A 19,646-nucleotide genomic window follows, 5' to 3' on the forward strand; every position below is an offset into this window, starting at 1 on the left:
AAGGACGCTTACACACACATCTCGATACTTCCAACTCATAGGAAGTATCTTCGATTTCGGCTGGGAACGCAGCACTTTCAGTACCGTGTACTGGCTTTTGGCCTAGCGTCAGCTCCCAGGGTATTCACAAAATGCCTAGCAGTAGTTGCAGCATCGCTACGCAGACTGGGAGTGCATGTGTTCCCTTGACGATTGGCTGGTAAAGAGCACCTCAGAGGACAGTTCTCGGGAGTCCATGCGGATGACTATTCAGGTACTGGAACTACTAGGGTTTGTAATAAATTACACCAAGTCCCATCTCACTCCTATTCAAAAGCTGGAGTGTATTGGAGCGCTGTTGGACATGAGAACAGTTTGGGCCTATCTCCCCGAGGCACGGGCAGACAACCTTCTGTCCCTGGTGTCCACGGTTCGGGCGTCTCAGCAAGTCACAGCTCGGCAGATGTTGAGACTCTTGGGGCATATGGCCTCCACAGTTCATGTTACGCCCATGGCACATCTGCATATGAGATCTGCTCAATGGATCCTAGCTTCTCAGTGGTATCAAGCTGCAGGGAATCTAGAAGATGTCATCCAAGTGTCCACAGACTTTCAGAACAGTGGTGGACAAGTCAACCTAATTTGACCATGGGATGACCATTCCAAATTCCTCAGCTGCAGAAAGTGCTGACGATGGATGCATCTCTCCTGGGGTGGGGAGCTCATGTAGATGGGCTTCACACTCAGGGAACCTGGTCCCCCCCAGGAAACTGGTCTTCAGGTCAACCTCCTGGACCTCCGAGCGATCTAGAACACTCTAAAGGCCTTTAGAGATCGACTGTCCAACCAAATTATCTTAATTCAAACAGACAATCAAGTTGCAATGTACTACACCAACAAGCAGGGGGTCATCGGATCTCACACTCTGTGTCAGGAGGCCATCCAGATATGTCTTTGGGTGCACCATCACGACATGTTTCTCCAAGCCATTTATCTGGTAGTTGTAAACAACAGTCTGGCTGACAGGCTGAGCAGGATAATGCAACCTCACAAGTGGTTGCTGAATATGGGTGTAGCCCGCAAGATCTTCCAAGCATGGGGCACCCCCTCGGTGGATCTTTTTGACACTCAAACCAATCACAAGGTCCCTCAGTTCTGTTCCAGGCTTTAGGCCCACGACAGACTAGCATCAGATGTCTTTCCCCTACATTGGGGAACAGGCCTTCTGTATGCGTATCCTCCCATACCTCTAGTGGGAAAGACTTTGCTGAAACTCAAGCAAGACAGCAGGACCATGATCCTGATGGTGCCCTACTGGCTGCATCAGATTTGGTTCCCTCTTCTTCTGGAATTATCCTTTGAAGAACCGTGGAGATTGGAATCACCCAGAACGAGGGGTCACTTATACATCCCAACCTCCAGTCTCTGGCTCTCACAACCTGGATGTTGAGAGGCTAGGATTCGTTTACTTTGGTCTTTCGGAGGGTGTCTCCCAAGTCTTCCTTGCTTGCTTCCTGGAAAAATTCCACTAAGAGGTGTTATTGTTTTAAATGGAGGAGGTTTGCCATCTGGTGTGACAGCAAGGCCGTAGATCCTCTTTCTTGTCCTACACAGACCCTGCTTGAATACCTTCTGCACTTATCAGAATCTGGTCTCAAGACCAACTCCTTAAGGGTTCACCTTAGTGCAGTTAGTGCTTATCACCAACATGTAGAAGGTAAGCCTATCTCTGGACAGCCTTTAGTTGTTCGCTTCATGACTGGTTTGCTGTTGTCAAAGCCTCCAATCAAACCTCCACCAGTGTCATGGGATCTCAACGTCGTTCTCACCCAGCTGATGAAAGCTCCTTTTGAGCCACTGAATTCCTGTCATTTGAAGTATTTGACCTGGAAGGTCGTTTTCTTGGTGGCTGTTACTTCAGCTCGTAGGGTCAGTGAGCTTCAGGCATTAGTAGTGGATGCACCTTATACTAAGTTTGATCACAACAGAGTAGTCCTCCGCACACACCCCAAGTTCCTGCCAAAGGTGGTGTCGGAGTTCTATCTGAACCAGTTGATTGTCTTGCCAGCTTTCTTTCCCTGTCTTCATGCCTACTCTGGCAAAAGCAGCTTGCACACCTTGAACTGCAAGAGAGTATTGTCCTTTTACATGGAGTGGACTAAGCCCTTCAAACAGTTCGCCCGGTTGTTTGTTTCTTTTGATCCCAACTGGAAGGGAGTCTCCATCGGAAAATGCACAATCTGAAATTGGCTAGCAGATTGCATTTCCTTCACTTACGCCCAAGCTGGGTTGCCTCTAGAGGACCATGTCACATCTCATGTAAGAGCCATGGCTGTGTCGCTGGCTCACTTGAAGTCAGCCTCCATTGAAGAGATTTGCAAGGCTGCAACATAGTCATCAGTCCACACATTCACATCACACTTCTGCCTTGAGCAGGATACCCGATGGGACAGTCAGTTTGGGCAGTTGGTGCTGCAGAATCTGTTTGGAGTTTAGAATCCAACTCCACCCCCCCAGACCCATTTTCTTCTGTTCCAGGCTGCACTTTCATGTGGCTTGTATATAGTTTCAGGTTAATCTACGTTATGTCCTTGCCGTTGTGAGGCCCAATTGACCAGTGTTTATTGTTTTGGGTGAGCCTGGATGCTAGGGATACCCCATCTGTGAGAGTAATGCAGCCTGCTTGTCCTCGGAGAAAGCGAAGATACTTACCTGTAGCAGGTATTCTCCGAGGACAGCAGGCTGATTATTCTCAAAAACCTGCCCACCTCCCCTTGGAGTTTTATTTCTTTATGCTTTTGGACTTAACTGAGGAGCGCAGTTGCGCGACAGGTGGGAAGGCATTTTGCGCATGCACGGTGTGGCACTGCATAAGCGCCAGAAGGCTCTAGCAAAACTTTTTCATTTTGCTATGCATTATGCCAATTCCTGGGCCGACACAGATTGTCGACCCATCTGTGAGAATAATCAGCCTGCTGTCCTTGGAGAATACGTGCTACAGGTAAGTATCTTCGCTTTCAATCTGATCCATGCCTCCTTGGCTCCATATTATTTGGTTGTCCTCACTGTTCTTCTGCATTATTTGTTTAGTGGGGAATTTATTCTTCCCCTTTTTTGGTGTTTTGAAGAATGGCCTCCACATTGTCCAAAGGTACAGAAAAGATCTTGGAAAATCACACACTATTTTCAGGAGGGTCTCTCAAGATTCTGATGGCTGGAATTAGGTCAGTAGAGTCCATTGCTTATTCTTGTGTGGAGGATTTGGAAGCTTTGTGCCATGCGAGATGTATCTGAAACCTAAAGCCAGCCTACATTAAGTTTCTGAGTTGAGTGTATCAACCCTTTCTCAAATGTCATTTTTCATAGTTCCAGGACCAGGAAATTATTAAGAGGAACCTCCGAGATGAACTAAACCAGCAGTTTGCACATCAAGAAGAGCTCCACCAACAAGTTCTGAGGTCAAAAGACAAGGAGAAGGTGCTGGAGAGAGAAGTACAAGATCTAAGAGGGACACTCCAAAGCAGCAAGAGACTGGTGAGAGAAAGAAACAACATATCTGGGAAGTTAGTGTACATGATAATGTGTGCACAAGTCAGACTAGACATATCTTAATTTAATGGTTCAAATTCAGTAGAAGTATGTTTTAATTAATTCTAGTAGCTGTGCCTTAAATTTATAGAGGTGTGCTCCTACTAAAGATTCAATGCTTATTTATTTACAGACATTTTCAAGTTGCTAATTTGGGAACAATGGACCTGATATTCAGCCAGCAGTGATCAATGTTTTGCTGCCTGCCATCGACATTAAACCCAGAAATTCAATGCCCAGCCATATCGAGGCACCAGCATTGAATTTCCGGGTTTACAGAGCCGCCTAACCCATAGCCGGTTAATTGTGATATTCAGCACTTAACCATTCTAGGAGGTTTTATGTGGTTAACCTGGCTGGTTAATATCAGCACTTAACCAGCCAAGTGATGATTCCGCCCCTGGAATGCCCCCAAAATAGCCGGTTTTCATTTTGGCACTAACCAGTTATTTTCAGTAGCACTAATCGGTTATGTACCACTGAAAATTAGCAGTTAGTCCCAAACAGGCAATTTCAGCAACCAGGAGCCATTTCTGGATGGTTAAATTGCTTTGAATGTCAACCCAATAATTCTACCTAAAATATGTCAAATACACATAGGGGGCAATTAAGTGCCAGATTTATGCACACTGAGTGCTATTCTGTCGGGTCAGATACACGTGTGGTGCTGAATAAAGTTGTTTTTACAGACCTTGGGCTGAGGTGATTTCTTGGTCCACCCCTACTTCTTGAACCTTTTCTTGGATTACATGTAGGGGTTCTTACCTTTACCTTTGGGTTGTTCTCTGGTCTATTCTATAAACACACTTGTGTAAGTGTTTTTATAGAATATTAGCCTAAGTTGACAGAAATGCCCTTACGTTTAGGAGCACCCACTTACACTATGCCGGTAGCAGGCGAATATGCATGAACCTGAATTTGGCACTTCAGCACTAATAGTACAGTATTCTGTAACTTACGTGCATAAATGTTGGACACATCCATAACTATGTTCCTCCCTCTGTGCACACCTCTTGCATTTATGTGCTAAGTGAGATGTGCGCTGAAGTTAGGGAATACCACTTAAGCCATGCAAGTATTTTATACATTATGGCACACAAAGATTGGCACCAAGTTATAGAACGAGGGAGTTAATGAGTTTTCAAATCTTTCTACTCTTTACCTGTTGGCATCTAATCTATATCTATAGCAAAATTTGGGACCATCAGAAACTTCTTCAAGTGCATTAGTCAGTCACCAAGCACAGTTTCTAATCCCAAAATAGACCTCTGTTTTTTTCAGAATTTGAACTTGTATTTAATTTTTGAAATTGCACATAAAATCCAGGTATTAGACAGTTTATCAGGTCTTAAATTATTTTGCATTAGTTTAAAGTTAATTGTTATAGCCTTAGAGTAATGTGTAGTTGAGAGAGTACATAAAGAAAAGGGATGGTGAATAAGACCGAAAATACTATAATGCCACTGTATCTCGCCATAGTCCGATCGCACCTTGAGTATTGCATTCAGTTCTGGTCGCCATATCTCAAAAAAGATATAGTAGAATTAGAAAAGGTTCAAAGAGTGGCCAAAATAATATGAGGAAAGGCTAAAGATGTTAGGGCTCTTCAGCTTGGAAAAAATATACATGAGGGGAGATATGATTGGGGTCTACAAAATCCTGAGTGGTGTAGAATGAATAGAAGTAAATCAATTTTTTTCTAAAAGTACAAAGACTAGGGGACACTTGAGGAAGTTACATGGAAATACTTTAAAAAGAATAGGAGGAAATATTTTTTCACTAAACGAATAGTTAAGTTCTGGAACTGTTTGCCGGAGGATGTGGTAACAGTGGTTAGCGTATCTGGGGTTTAAAAAGGTTTGGACAAGTTCCTGAAGGAAAGTCTATAGTCTGCTATTGAGACAGACATGGGAAGCAACTGCTTGCCCTGGGATTTGTAGCATGGAATGTTGCCACAATTTGGGTTTCTGCCACTACTTGTGACCTGGCTTGGCCACTGTTGGAAACAGGATACTGGGCTAGATGGACCATTGGTCTGATACATTATGGCCACTCTTATTTTCTTATGAAGGTCCGCCACCTTTGTACCAGGCAGACAAGTAACCAACCTATCCTGAAGTCCACCAGCCACCCAGCTATCTACATGCCTAATGATTGAATCTCTAACTAATATGGCCATCCTAGCCCCTGGAGACACATCCTCGATGTGAGAGGATATTTCATCCCCTGGAGGAGCAGATCCTGGCTACAGGACCACTAGCTGCCTCTCCAAGGTGATGCTTTCCTTTCAGGTGACCTTTCTCCTCCATGGCAGAACTGAGGTTATCAGAGTAGAGGTGGGACTTCTCTACTATGTCACTGTAGGTCTTCTCTATATATCTCTCTGTCTGTCTCAGCTCTTCCAAGTCTGATACTCTAGCCTTCAGGGATCGGACCCGTTCTCTGAGTGCTAGGAGCTCTTTGCATTGAGTACATACATATGACCTCTCACCAACTAGGAGATAATCAAACGCTTTACACTTAATGCAAAAGACTGGATAGCTCCCATCTCACTGTTGTCTGCATCTACATCTTATTGTTGATAATTTCTTAATTGTTACTAATGGATTAAGACTATGTAGACTGAAGTCCCCTGTAATTGTTTGTTATATTCTTGGCTATACTAATATTTAGGGTTTTTTATTATTTGTATTGTTATTTGTAGGTTCCCCTCTGTGGACCTAAGTAGACTATTTCTAAGAGCTAATTACTGGCATATAGAGATGCTCTAATTAACTTTCTAGCCTTCTAATTGATTCAAGGGCCTATAAATCAGAGATCCGGCCAGCGGTGGGTGGGAGGGAATTAAACTCTAAACTGAGGTTTCCTATCAGCTCTCCTCTACACTGATGCTATGGTAAACTGTAGAATAGTCCCTTAACTGCTAGCATATAGAACTATAATAGAGACTTTAAATACTGAACAAACAAAAAATCACTATTCCATAAATTTCCTAAGTTGCTAAATAAGCAGCAGAGTAACTTAAAAATAGAGACCCTGAGATTCCCTATTTAACTCTAAGTCTATTTTGAAGCAAATAACTTACCAGTGAAGTCCTGTCCTATGCTGTGCTGGAAAAACTCTCACAGCACCTCTTCTAGACCTGTGAATCTATGCTCCTGACTTCTGAAAATGTTTTTTAGTTAAAGGAGGCAGAAAGGAAGTTGACAAGCCTTCAGAGTAATGTGATGAAACTGGAAGAGAGATGCCAGAGTTCACAGGAGGAGCTAAGAGAGAACATAGAGCAGCTTCAGCTTGTCAAACACAACCTTCTGATGGCGAACAAGAAGAACCATCAGCATGCCCAGGAGGTAATTGGTACAGCAAGGCCTGCAAGTTTAGCACCAATTCAATGTGTCTCCTGTGGTCATTTGATTGTGTTTGGTTTCTATTGCCCTTGAAGCATATGGTAGTTGCTGCTAGGTCCCAGATCAACCGTTCCTTGATATCACCAACTGAAGCACTTTTAGTACAGCACCCTTGACTTTTTGCCTCCTTGATGCAGTGTTCTTCCATTAATGAATTTACATCCTGACAACTATGTAATTTGAGGTAATGTCAGTATTTTCTGTATCCCCCAGCTACTTTGTGCTGTGTGTTCTCATAATTTTAATGGACTCACCTTATGAAGCTCTGTCAATAGAATTTGCTTCTGTACTGGCCAGTCTTCACCAAGGAAGATGTGGGAGAGATACCGATGCCAGAAATGGTATTCAGTGCTGACAAGTTAGAGAAACTGAAACAAATCTCTGTAAACATGGAAGATGTAATGGAGCAATTTGACCAGATCGTATACATCCCAGAGTACTGATAGAATTGAAAAATTAACTTGTACAGCTATTGTTAGTAATATGTAATTTATTTTTTACATCAAGCATGGTACCGGAAGATTGGAGGGTGGCCAATTTAACGTTGATTTTTAAAAAGGATTCCAGAGGTAATCTGGGAACTTATAGACTGGTGAGCTTAACATCAGTGCCGGGCAAAATGGTAGATACTATTATAAAGAACAAAATTATAGAGCATATACATAAGGATGGATTAATAAGACAAAACCAACATGGATTTAATGAAGGGAAATCTTGCCTCACCAATCTACATTTCTTTGACAAGGTGAACAAACCTGGACTCTTTTGCCGGCTTCCTGCTTTTAATATACCTAAAAAAATTTTTTTACTTACATTCTGGTTTTTCTTTAAGCTTTTGTGAAAAAGCAAATGGGGTGGGGGGTGAGTACCTGCTAGAAATGTAACTCGCTGGCTAAATAGCAGGGAAACTTTGCACTGTCAGCTTGGGAGACAATCATACTACCATCTGTGCAAATGAATGAAAATTGTTACTAGGGAACACCAGCTACAGGTAGCTAATTCCACTTTCTTTTTTTCTGAAGGAAGAGCGTCTTGAGATGTCCCTGGCCAGGTTACGAACAGAACTGGAGACTGCACAGGAAGCTATAAGGCTGAAGAACTGTGAGCTAATATCAGCTGAAGAAGTACTGGAAAAGATGAAAATGAGACAGGCATCCTTGCAAGGAGCTCAGAAGGAACTGACAGAGCAGGTCTCGCGCTCTCTCTGACCTGGAGAGCATGTTATCTAGAGCTGTCCTAGCGTCCCTTGAATCTAAATATGAATGGATATTTTGTTGAGAGGAGGGGTTACAGGACAGGATTTGTATGGCAATGTCGTCCTCTGTCCCTGTGTCAACAGCAGGAGACTGCAGGTTTCCATTAATGAAATGGAATGCAGAGTGACAAATAGTGAGAAGCTTGGAAGCTGCGTTTTGTACATATTTGTATTTCTCCCCTTCTCGTTCTCTCTGCCTTGGAATCTTAGCGCAAGTCTTAAAATCTTACCCTTTCTTTCCCCACTCTTAATGGCAGCTAGATGAAAAGAGCCAGGAGCTTTTGACCGTGCGGAATAAGCTCATGCACAGTCAACAACAGCGATCACAGCTGGAGAAAGAGACAGCAGCATATGAGCGGCAAATTGAACAGATGGGTGAGGAGCTAAAGAAGCTACAGGGGTCCCAGAGGCAGCGTCAGGAGGAGGTGAGCCCCTGGAATCCCCCTCTCCATCACACATATCCTCTCACTCTTCTATTAGATTTTGAGGACCAGATTCACACAAGAGGGTGCAAAAGCCTATGTCTATTTGGAAATTTCCGGCAATCTTGAAAGGGAAAAATTATACATGTGTAAAGCAGCATGGGAATTGTTTGTTTTTTTTGCTAGTTTCTTAAATTTCGGATTTGGAGCAAAGACATCTGAGAAAACTGCCAGTTCCCCTCACAGCTCTGTCCCCCCTCCCCATCCAGGCTATGCTTGTTCTGCAACTGATATCTTAGTGAAGATTTTATAAATGGTACAAACTTTGACTCAGAAAGCCCTCAATACAGCAAAGTGGGAGTGGAAAGAGAGCAGGTTATAGCAATTCCTCTGTAGCAGAGAGGAGTGACTGAATCCAGAGCCGTAGCGAGGGGAGCTGACACCCGGGGTGGGTCGCCGCTGCGCACCCCCATCCGGGTGCAGCACGGCGCACCCTCCTCCCGCTGGAGCGCATACCTGCGGTGAGGGACGGGCGGGAGGGCCGATCCGCCCCAACTGCACGTTGCTGGGGTGTGTCGGCTCCACGCTGATTCACTGCTCTCTCTGTCCCGGAACAGAAAGCAACCTGTTCCGGGGCAGAGAGGGCAGTGCACCAGCGCGGAGCCGACACCCCCCAGCAGTGTGCACCCGGGGCGGACCACCCCCCCTTCCTACGCCACTGACTGAATCCTAACTCTAACTCTGCATGACAGGTAGCTGCACTAGACATCCAGGTGCAGCAGTGGCAAAGGCGGCACTTGGATACTTCAGATCTTCTTCATGACAAGGACAAAGAGCTGACCACACTCCGAGTAGAGCTGGGATCTCAGAAGGAAAAGCTGCATTGTGAAGGGACAGAGGTAATTCATTGTTGTTTGTTTATTGTACAATCTCGCATTCTTGGCAATGCTTGTGTATACACAGTTATATGTGATCCCACATCCTGAAGCTGCACTGTCAAGGAGGGCTTCCAAGTCCACAGTCAGACTGATTCTGCCTTCACCTTGGAGAGTTTGTGGCCCTTTTGCTGCTCCAGTTCTGACCTGACCACAACATTGGCAGGATCTAGCTTAAAACGCCCATCTGTACCTACATGGAGCAGCAATTTCTCACAGCAGGGAGGGACATTCCTACTTACCACATTAAACACTGGTTCCTTGATTCATGCCTGTTCGGATTACTCAACTTCTTCAGCCCTGTCTCCTTCTTGTAGGTGACATCATTGGAAGAGGCTGATGCAACACTTCAAAGGGAGCAGGCCACTCACTAAATGACCACGCCTAAGGGTCATCTGTGGCTCTTAGTATGACATGAGTGTGGATTTTGGAACAATTACAAGATTTCCATTGTGGGGTGACTACCATTAATTTTGTAGATATTGTGGGCAGAATGTCATTAAAGTCAGAAGCTTATTCTATCCCTGTCTTGCAGGGAACTTTAAGGTATCCTAAATATAAATTTAAAATTGTACAGAACAATAGGTGTTGGGTTAAATATGCAAACACTGTGGCAAGAAATATTGATGTAACAGGTGGGAGCATAGAAAGCAGGAACAGCTTTGCTGGAGGATGTAGTAAAGCACTTGGCATAGCTGAGTTTAATAAGTTTTGCACAGAAGTCCATAACCCATTTTTAAAAGAAGCCTGAGGAAGCCACTGCTTATCCCTAGGGTTAAGTAGCATTGAAATCTTGTAAAAGCAGTTCGCTTAGCAGGGTTTTAAAAAGGTTTGGATACTTTCCTAAAAGAAATGTCCATAAGCCTCTTCCAGAGACGTAGGGGTCAGTGGCGTAGCCAGAAGTCAATTTTTGGGTGGGCCAACAGGTTGGATGGGTGGGCACTAGACAGTGGTGTGCTGGTAAATGTTTAACAACAGGCTCTCTCCCCGGTCCACCTCTGCGCCCCCCCCCCCCCCCCCTCCATCCACCTGTGCACCTCCCCTCAAAATTGCAGAGCTGGCTATAGCCGGGGAGAGAGCCTGGGGGGTGGCCCATCCAGGCCCACCCGTGGCTATGCCCCTGGTAGGGGGCAGTAAAAACTAGAGGACATGAATGAAGGTTGCATGGAGGTAGACTTCGGAGTAACGTCAGCAAATACTTTTTCACAGAGAGGGTAGTGGATGCCTAGAATCCCTTCCAGGAGAGGTGGTACAGTCAAAAACGTTGAGCGAATTCAAAAATGTGTGGAATAGACACGGGATGGAAATACAACATGGCTGTTGAAGTGTTATGTTGAACAACAGTAGTAGGAAGTAAGTTCGATGCTAGACAGACTTCTAAGGTCTGTGTCCAGCAAATCCAGCATGGAGAAAGTAAGGCTGATGTCAGACACACCTGTACGGTCTGTGTTCCGCAAATGGCAAAAGACAGGTGAAGCTTCAGCAACTCCAGTGTTGCAGATCACTTTATTGTGCTGTGCAGCTCATGGGGGGAGGGGAAGACATAGTAAGTTGAATACTGTCAGCAGTACTTGTACCCCGCGCTTTCCCGCTCATCGCAGGCTCAATGCGGCTCGCTGCCTATCTGGTCGGCATGGTGGAGAGTTGACAACCAGTGTTTAAGCATGGGTGACTGGGGTCCGCACAAAGTGACGGGCACAGCTGAGGCCACTTTTTTGGGCAAACTGGATGGACTGTGTGGGTCTTTTTCTGCTATCATTTACTGTGTTACTGGGTGTGAGCCATTATTAAAAATGGACGAGAAAATACACTGCTTATATTTCTAGGATAAGCTGCATAAAATCTGTTTTACTGCTTGGGGTCTTGTAATTCTTTATATATTGGTCTAAATGTTGTTCTGTTAAAAAAAAATTGCAACTAATTCAAAATACGGCAGCTAGTGCCTTTAGAGCGTTCCAGATCATTTTTACTTGTCCCATTTTAGCTATATAATTTTTGTTTTTCCTCATTATTGTTTAGGTGTCTTTTTTATAAGTTGCGTAGGACCTACAGTGGGGGAAATAAGTATTTGATCCCTTGCTGATTTTGTAAGTTTGCCCACTGACAAAGACATGAGCAGCCCATAATTGAAGGGTAGGTTATTGGTAACAGTGAGAGATAGCACATCACAAATTAAATCCGGAAAATCACATTGTGGAAAGTATATGAATTTATTTGCATTCTGCAGAGGGAAATAAGTATTTGATCCCCCACCAACCAGTAAGAGATCTGGCCCCTACAGACCAGGTAGATGCTCCAAATCAACTCGTTACCTGCATGACAGACAGCTGTCGGCAATGGTCACCTGTATGAAAGACACCTGTCCACAGACTCAGTGAATCAGTCAGACTCTAACCTCTACAAAATGGCCAAGAGCAAGGAGCTGTCTAAGGATGTCAGGGACAAGATCATACACCTGCAGAAGGCTGGAATGGGCTACAAAACCATCAGTAAGACGCTGGGCGAGAAGGAGACAACTGTTGGTGCCATAGTAAGAAAATGGAAGAAGTACAAAATGACTGTCAATCGACAAAGATCTGGGGCTCCACGCAAAATCTCACCTCGTGGGGTATCCTTGATCATGAGGAAGGTTAGAAATCAGCCTACAACTACAAGGGGGGAACTTGTCAATGATTTCAAGGCAGCTGGGACCACTGTCACCACGAAAACCATTGGTAACACATTACGACATAACGGATTGCAATCCTGCAGTGCCCGCAAGGTCCCCCTGCTCCGGAAGGCACATGTGACGGCCCGTCTGAAGTTTGCCAGTGAACACCTGGATGATGCCGAGAGTGATTGGGAGAAGGTGCTGTGGTCAGATGAGACAAAAATTGAGCTCTTTGGCATGAACTCAACTCGCCGTGTTTGGAGGAAGAGAAATGCTGCCTATGACCCAAAGAACACCGTCCCCACTGTCAAGCATGGAGGTGGAAATGTTATGTTTTGGGGGTGTTTCTCTGCTAAGGGCACAGGACTACTTCACCGCATCAATGGGAGAATGGATGGGGCCATGTACCGTACAATTCTGAGTGACAACCTCCTTCCCTCCGCCAGGGCCTTAAAAATGGGTCGTGGCTGGGTCTTCCAGCAGGACAATGACCCAAAACATACAGCCAAGGCAACAAAGGAGTGGCTCAGGAAGAAGCACATTAGGGTCATGGAGTGGCCTAGCCAGTCACCAGACCTTAATCCCATTGAAAACTTATGGAGGGAGCTGAAGCTGCGAGTTGCCAAGCGACAGCCCAGAACTCTTAATGATTTAGAGATGATCTGCAAAGAGGAGTGGACCAAAATTCCTCCTGACATGTGTGCAAACCTCATCATCAACTACAGAAGACGTCTGACCGCTGTGCTTGCCAACAAGGGTTTTGCCACCAAGTATTAGGTCTCGTTTGCCAGAGGGATTAAATACTTATTTCCCTCTGCAGAATGCAAATAAATTCATATACTTTCCACAATGTGATTTTCCGGATTTAATTTGTGATGTGCTATCTCTCACTGTTACCAATAACCTACCCTTCAATTATGGGCTGCTCATGTCTTTGTCAGTGGGCAAACTTACAAAATCAGCAAGGGATCAAATACTTATTTCCCCCACTGTATATAGGGATTTTGCAACTAATTGTCATGTCCCCTACCTCAACGCAAGCGGCGTCCTCGGGCTGCGCGGGGTCCCGTTGACATGCACACTTGACTGGCACAGCCCTGAGCCATGTGTGTGTAGTCCTTCTCTGGCTGCAGGCTCCTTGATTGCTTTGCTTCCATGCACCTGTTTCTGCTCTCTCTCTCTGCCTGGCTTCCAGGCTCCTTGATTGCTTTGCTTCCACCCACCTGGGTCTGCACTTCCTCTGCCTGACTTCCCTTGCTTCTTTCCTATTGGTCTTCCGGTTCCTCCTTCCCCTGCTCTTGTCCTATGGCTGTGCCCCTTCTCCCTGCTGATGTCAGACGCCAGCACTTTATCAACTGAGCTCTCCCTAGACTCCTTGCTTCGGTTTCTGCTTTGGTAGGTGTTCCTAACTCTGTAGTCTGCTTCTTATCTACTGGTCCCTCGTTGCTGACTTTGCCTGTACCTGGATTACCCTTCTGCCTGCCGCCTGCCTACTGACTTTTGCCTGTACCTGGATTACCCTTCTGCCTGCCGCCTGCCTACTGACTCGCCTGTACCTGGATTACTCTCTTGCCTGCCACCTGCCTACTGACTTGCCTGTACATGGATTACTCTCTTGCCTGCCACCTGCCTACTGACTGCCGCTTGTACCTGGATTACTCTCTTGACCTGCTGCCTGCCTGGCTGATACATTCATCACCCTGCTTCCAGCTCCGTCCCGTAAGTCCTGCAGGCCGCCCGCACCTAGGGGCTCAACCTCTGGGGAACGGCGGTCAACGCAGGTGAAACCCGGGGTTGTCCAGCCGCCAAGCAGAACCTGGTCCGAGTACCGGGCTCAGCAGCGCTCTACTTGGTACAAGAACTCACAAGTCTGACACTATTCAAGTCCTAGATTAGATTAGATACTTGTGTGCTGGATTGGCCACTGCTGGATACAGGATACTGGGCTTGATTGACCTCTTCCCGATACAGTTGGTCTTCCTAGGGGAAGGGGGGTCTGTAATGTCTTATGAATTTTAGGGACAAAAAAAATTACAGGTGTTACTGGACACGATCTATAAAGATATTAATATTCCTTGGGTGATATAACTCCTTGAGTTTGAGCTTCAGTCAAAGTTAAAGTTACTTGTTCTAATTCTGTTAGATCCCATGGTGATCTCTAATAAAATCTTACATCACTTAACTGCCTAAGAGGTTCTCTTTCATATTGTAACCTATCTTGAATTTCTACCCCTCTCCCCTTGTAAGCCTGCATGATAACTATACACTGATCTTGTAACTCTTTCAAAGATACTTTCTGCAGACTGTAAAAAAATTGGAGGAAGACCTTAGGAAACTGGAAGACTGGGCATTCAAAGGGCAGATTAAATTTAATATGGACAAATGCAAAGTGATGCACATTGGGAAGAATAATTCAAATCATAGTTACCTGATGTTAGGGTCCACCTTGGGGGTCAGCATCCAAGAAAAAGATCTAGGTATCATTGTGGACAATATGTTGAAACCTTCTGCTCAGTGTGTGGCGATGGCCAAACAAGCAAACAGGATGCTAGGAATTAGGAAAGGGATGGTAAATAAAACCAAAAATATTATAATACCTCTGTATCACTCCATGGTGCAACCTCACCTTGAGTATTGTGTTCAATTCTGGTCACCACATTTCAAAAAAGATATAGCAGAATTAGAAAAGGTTCAAATAAGAGCAAACTAGGCCCTCCTGTGTCTTCTAGAGGCTGTCTATTAATTTATTTATTTTAGATTTTGCTTACACCTTTTAAGTAGTAGCTCAAGGTGAGTTACATGCAGGTACATTGGGTATTTCCCTGTCCCTGGAGGGCTCATGATCTAAGTTTGTACCTGAGGGTTAAGGGACTTGCCCAAGATCACAAGGAGCAGCCACCTCTGGATGTCAAGAGCTGTGCTCTAACCACTAGGCCACTCCTCCTCTAATGCTGTAGGCTGTGGCGGAAAGTTCAAGTTTAAAACTATGGGGAAAAGGGTTTTATACTATGGAGACTGCCTTTATCAATTAACCTACAATTCATCTTTTTTATTATTATTATTTATTTATTCATTTTGTATTACATTCATGTCCAATACATAAATGAGAGAAAGAGAGAAAAAATGTCCATAGTTATTAAAACAATAAGTAAGGAAAATTATTATATAATTAGTCCACATTAAATGATCCAAGAACAGGTACTTAACTAATTCAAGGCTGAGATGGATTCCCATCTCAACCAACAGATAATTAAACATTAAAAATAATAAGAGAGGGACAAGAACTCAAGATCGAGCAGCCGATTAGCTTCCATCAAGGATAATCAACACATTACTCCTTACTAATAATAAATTCTATAAACTTGCCAGGTTCAAAAAATATATAGTTAGTAGATTCAATGGAAATATGACATTTACATGGAAATTTAAGTATGAAGGTCCCCCCTAATTGTAGGACCGTCGCTTTTAATGCTAGGAACTCTTTCCTTCTTCTCTGGGTCTCGAGAGAGAGATCTGGAAACACCTGAATTTTAGAACCTAGAGATATGACGAAAAAAAAAGCCTGAATATATTGTTTCGGTCCAGTTCCAAAGCAAACGAAACCAACAATGTCGTCCTTTCCGTGATAGTTTCCAAAGAACTTTCCAAAAACTGTGTAAGATTTAAATCAGGATGGGGAGATTGTAAATTACCATGTCCAGCCCCTGAAATGTAAAGAACTCTAGTCAATGGGGGGAAAGCTTCCGGGGGAACATCCAGAATTTCTGTAAAGTATTTTTTCAACATTTCCTTGGCCGGAATCAACGGTGATTTGGGGAAATTTAAAAATCGAAGATTATTTCTCCTCAATTGGCTTTCCATATAGTCAATCCTCTTTTTTTGGATAGTAGTATCTCTAGTAATTGCTAATAGCAAAGCTTTGTTGGAATTTACCTCGGATTCAAGGGAGTCCATCTTGGATGTCTGCTGAGAAACCTTACCAGAAAGTTCAATCTGTTCTTGGGGCAATTTCCCCACTTCTTTTTGAAATGATTCTACCACTTTTAGCAACATGCTGTTCATACCTTGAATCGCCTCCCAAATGGAGTCCATAGTGACAACCGTCGGTCTCAATATCTGCCGAACACAAACGGAGGGCTTGTCCTGGCTTCGCTCGAGATGGAAAACACCAGGCATCAACCCCGCTTGTGATGATGGCTGAAGCGGGGACGAGGTAGCTAACGGGTCTCCACCTCCAACTGCAGGGGCTACACTTCCGGAAGCCCCTGCATGTTGACTCTGCGTAGCCACCAGTTCCCCTCCTGGTCTCGGGAGCGTTTTTATCGGAGGGGCACTCCCTCTATGCTGGGGTCCGAGATCTCCATCGGACCCCTCGAAGCTCCATTCTGAGTCCTCCGTGATAGCAGACCTGATTCCTCCAGCGTCGTCTGACGGGTGGTAAGCGAATTTACCCGACTCGTGGAGCAGGGTACACCGGGTTTTCCCTTTCTCTTCCCCATTGCCAGATGGGGAAGATTTCCACTCGCGACTCTGCGGCAGAAAATCAGGAGCTGCCGTTCAAACATCCCTCTCAGTCGCCATCTTGGATCCCCTTATCCTACAATTCATCTTTTATCCCAATCTTTAAATTACCAAAGCACAGATGTAAAAACAAACTACAGTTACAGCAAAACATTATTATAATATAACACAATGATAAATAAAAAGCTATGTATTAAAAAAAACTTTAAATGTTTCTCCTGTTAAGTAGCCATATCACCAAGACTACAGCTTGCTAGATTACAGGTTGTCCTTCCTACTCTTCCGTGTCTTTGGACAATCCGTTATTTAGAGGTTATAATTGATTCCCAATTATCTTTTTCTGATAGATCTAAGTTGCTGCTAAACAAAGAAACCCATTAACCTGTGAAGTAAATTATTTTGATCTTGCTTTTTTTCATTTGCTAGTGACTAGATTATTGTAATGTTGTTTATACTGCTTCTCAACAGAATTTGAAGAAACTTCAAACATTCAAGAATACAGCCATTTGTTTACTTTGCTGAGACCATAAATATGATCCTGTTGCTCCTTTATTATTTCAGTATCACCGGCTCCCCATCAAATTTAGAATTCAGTTTAAGGTGTTGATACATTTAAGGCAGTTCATCTGGGCATCACTTACTATTCCTTATACACCTACATGGATTTTACATTCATTAAACAAACATCGCTTGGTACTCTCTAAGCCTGCACTGGCAGAATATGAACCTACTCCAGCCACTTCGAACAACCTTCCAATTCTTAATTCTTGCTGAATTATAATTTCTTAAGTTTTAAATCTGTTGTAAGACTTTTCTCTTTCAACCGTGCGCCTCCACCTACCCTCCTCTCTTCCTTCCCGTACACATTAATTGATTTGATTTGCTTACTTTATTTTTTGTCTATTAGACTGTAAGCTCTTTGAGCAGGGACTGTCTTTGTTCTATGTTTGTGCAGCGCTGCGTACGCCTTGTAGCGCTTTAGAAATGCTAAATAGTAGTAGTTCTGTGAAGCAATTATTTATAGCATCTTCAAACTTTACCTCTGTAGCCTGCCTTGACAAAATGTTCACCCAGCTGATATTGGGATAATTGAAATATTCCATGATTGAGTTTCCGTTTATTAGCTACTCTTATGTCATCCAACTTCTCTCCTTCACTCTACTCTCCCTGACACCTCTCACCCTTGCTGGACTCCTCATGTGCAGTCCCCATCAATGCATTCTTTTCTGTGTACACATTATGCCTCTTCTGTTTTTCTCAACAGAAAGATGCCTTACAACATGAACTTGCCGTACTGAAGCAAAGATGCATAGTGCTTAGCCAGGAGGTGAGTGATCCTATGTATATATAAATATGTACACATAGAGATAACTTCTATTGTGCAATGCTGAATTCTGTGTGCTTTGTACGGACAATCACTCTAGTATACTTGAAGTCTGATAAAGCATGAATAACCTCTCCCATACACCGTTTAGACTTCTGCACGTACATAAGTACATAAGTATTGCCATACTGGGAAAGACCAAAGGTCCATCGACCCCAGCATCCTGTTTCCAACAGTGGCCAATCCAGGTCACAACTACCTAGCAAGATCCCAAAAATGTACAAAACATTTTATACTGCTTATCCCAGAAATACTGGATTTTCCCCAAGTTCATTTAGGAAGCCGTCCAAACCTTTTTTAAACTCCGCTAAGCAAACCGCCTTTACCACATTCTCTGGCAACGAATTCCAGAGTTTAATTACACGTTGAGTGAAGAAAACGTTTTTCCGATTCGTTTTAAATTTACTACATTGCAGCTTCATTGCATGCCTCCTAGTCCTAGTATTTTTGGAAAGCGTGAACAGACGCTTTACATCTACCCGTTCAACTCCACTCATTATTTTATAGACCTCTATCATATCTCTCCTCAGCCACCTTTTCTCCAAGCTGAAGAGCCCTAGCCGCTTTAGCCTTTCTTCATACCCGGGGTTGTCCAGCCGCCAAGCAGAACCTGGTCCGAGTACCGGGCTCAGCAGCGCTCTACTTGGTACAAGAACTCACAAGTCTGACACTATTCAAGTCCTAGATTAGATTAGATACTTGTGTGCTGGATTGGCCACTGCTGGATACAGGATACTGGGCTTGATTGACCTCTTCCCGATACAGTTGGTCTTCCTAGGGGAAGGGGGGTCTGTAATGTCTTATGAATTTTAGGGACAAAAAAAATTACAGGTGTTACTGGACACGATCTATAAAGATATTAATATTCCTTGGGTGATATAACTCCTTGAGTTTGAGCTTCAGTCAAAGTTAAAGTTACTTGTTCTAATTCTGTTAGATCCCATGGTGATCTCTAATAAAATCTTACATCACTTAACTGCCTAAGAGGTTCTCTTTCATATTGTAACCTATCTTGAATTTCTACCCCTCTCCCCTTGTAAGCCTGCATGATAACTATACACTGATCTTGTAACTCTTTCAAAGATACTTTCTGCAGACTGTAAAAAAATTGGAGGAAGACCTTAGGAAACTGGAAGACTGGGCATTCAAAGGGCAGATTAAATTTAATATGGACAAATGCAAAGTGATGCATATTGGGAATAATCTGAATCATAGTTACCTGATGCAAGGGTCAACCTTAGGGGTCAGCACCCAAAAAAAAAAAGGTCTAGGTGTCGTCGTAAACAATACACTGAAATCTTCTGCCTAGTATGTGGTGGCGGTGGCCAAAACAGCAAACAGGATGCTAGGAATTATTATGAAAGGAATGGAAAATAAGATGAAGAATATTATAATGACTCTGTATCGCTCCATGGTGTGACCTCTCCTTGAATACTGTGTTCAATTCTGGTCAAGTATCTCAGAACACAAGAGATCTTTCGATTTCAATAGTCCAGAAGAGTTCA

At 43.9% G+C, this 19,646-nt stretch overlaps 1 protein-coding gene across 1 annotated transcript in view; it reads left to right on the forward strand.

Moving 5' to 3' along the window:
* Positions 1 to 19,646, forward strand: part of PMFBP1 (polyamine modulated factor 1 binding protein 1) — a 151,446-nt gene that overhangs the window by 113,419 nt on the left and 18,381 nt on the right. The window contains exons 14-19 of the mRNA XM_030205073.1: positions 3,346 to 3,513; positions 6,750 to 6,917; positions 7,997 to 8,164; positions 8,487 to 8,654; positions 9,404 to 9,550; positions 18,022 to 18,084. Coding sequence (XP_030060933.1) covers positions 3,346 to 3,513; positions 6,750 to 6,917; positions 7,997 to 8,164; positions 8,487 to 8,654; positions 9,404 to 9,550; positions 18,022 to 18,084 — 882 coding nt within the window. The remainder of the gene's footprint in view (positions 1 to 3,345; positions 3,514 to 6,749; positions 6,918 to 7,996; positions 8,165 to 8,486; positions 8,655 to 9,403; positions 9,551 to 18,021; positions 18,085 to 19,646) is intronic.

This window comes from Microcaecilia unicolor, chromosome 5 (assembly GCF_901765095.1).
Source record: "Microcaecilia unicolor chromosome 5, aMicUni1.1, whole genome shotgun sequence".
NCBI lineage: Eukaryota > Metazoa > Chordata > Amphibia > Gymnophiona > Siphonopidae > Microcaecilia > Microcaecilia unicolor.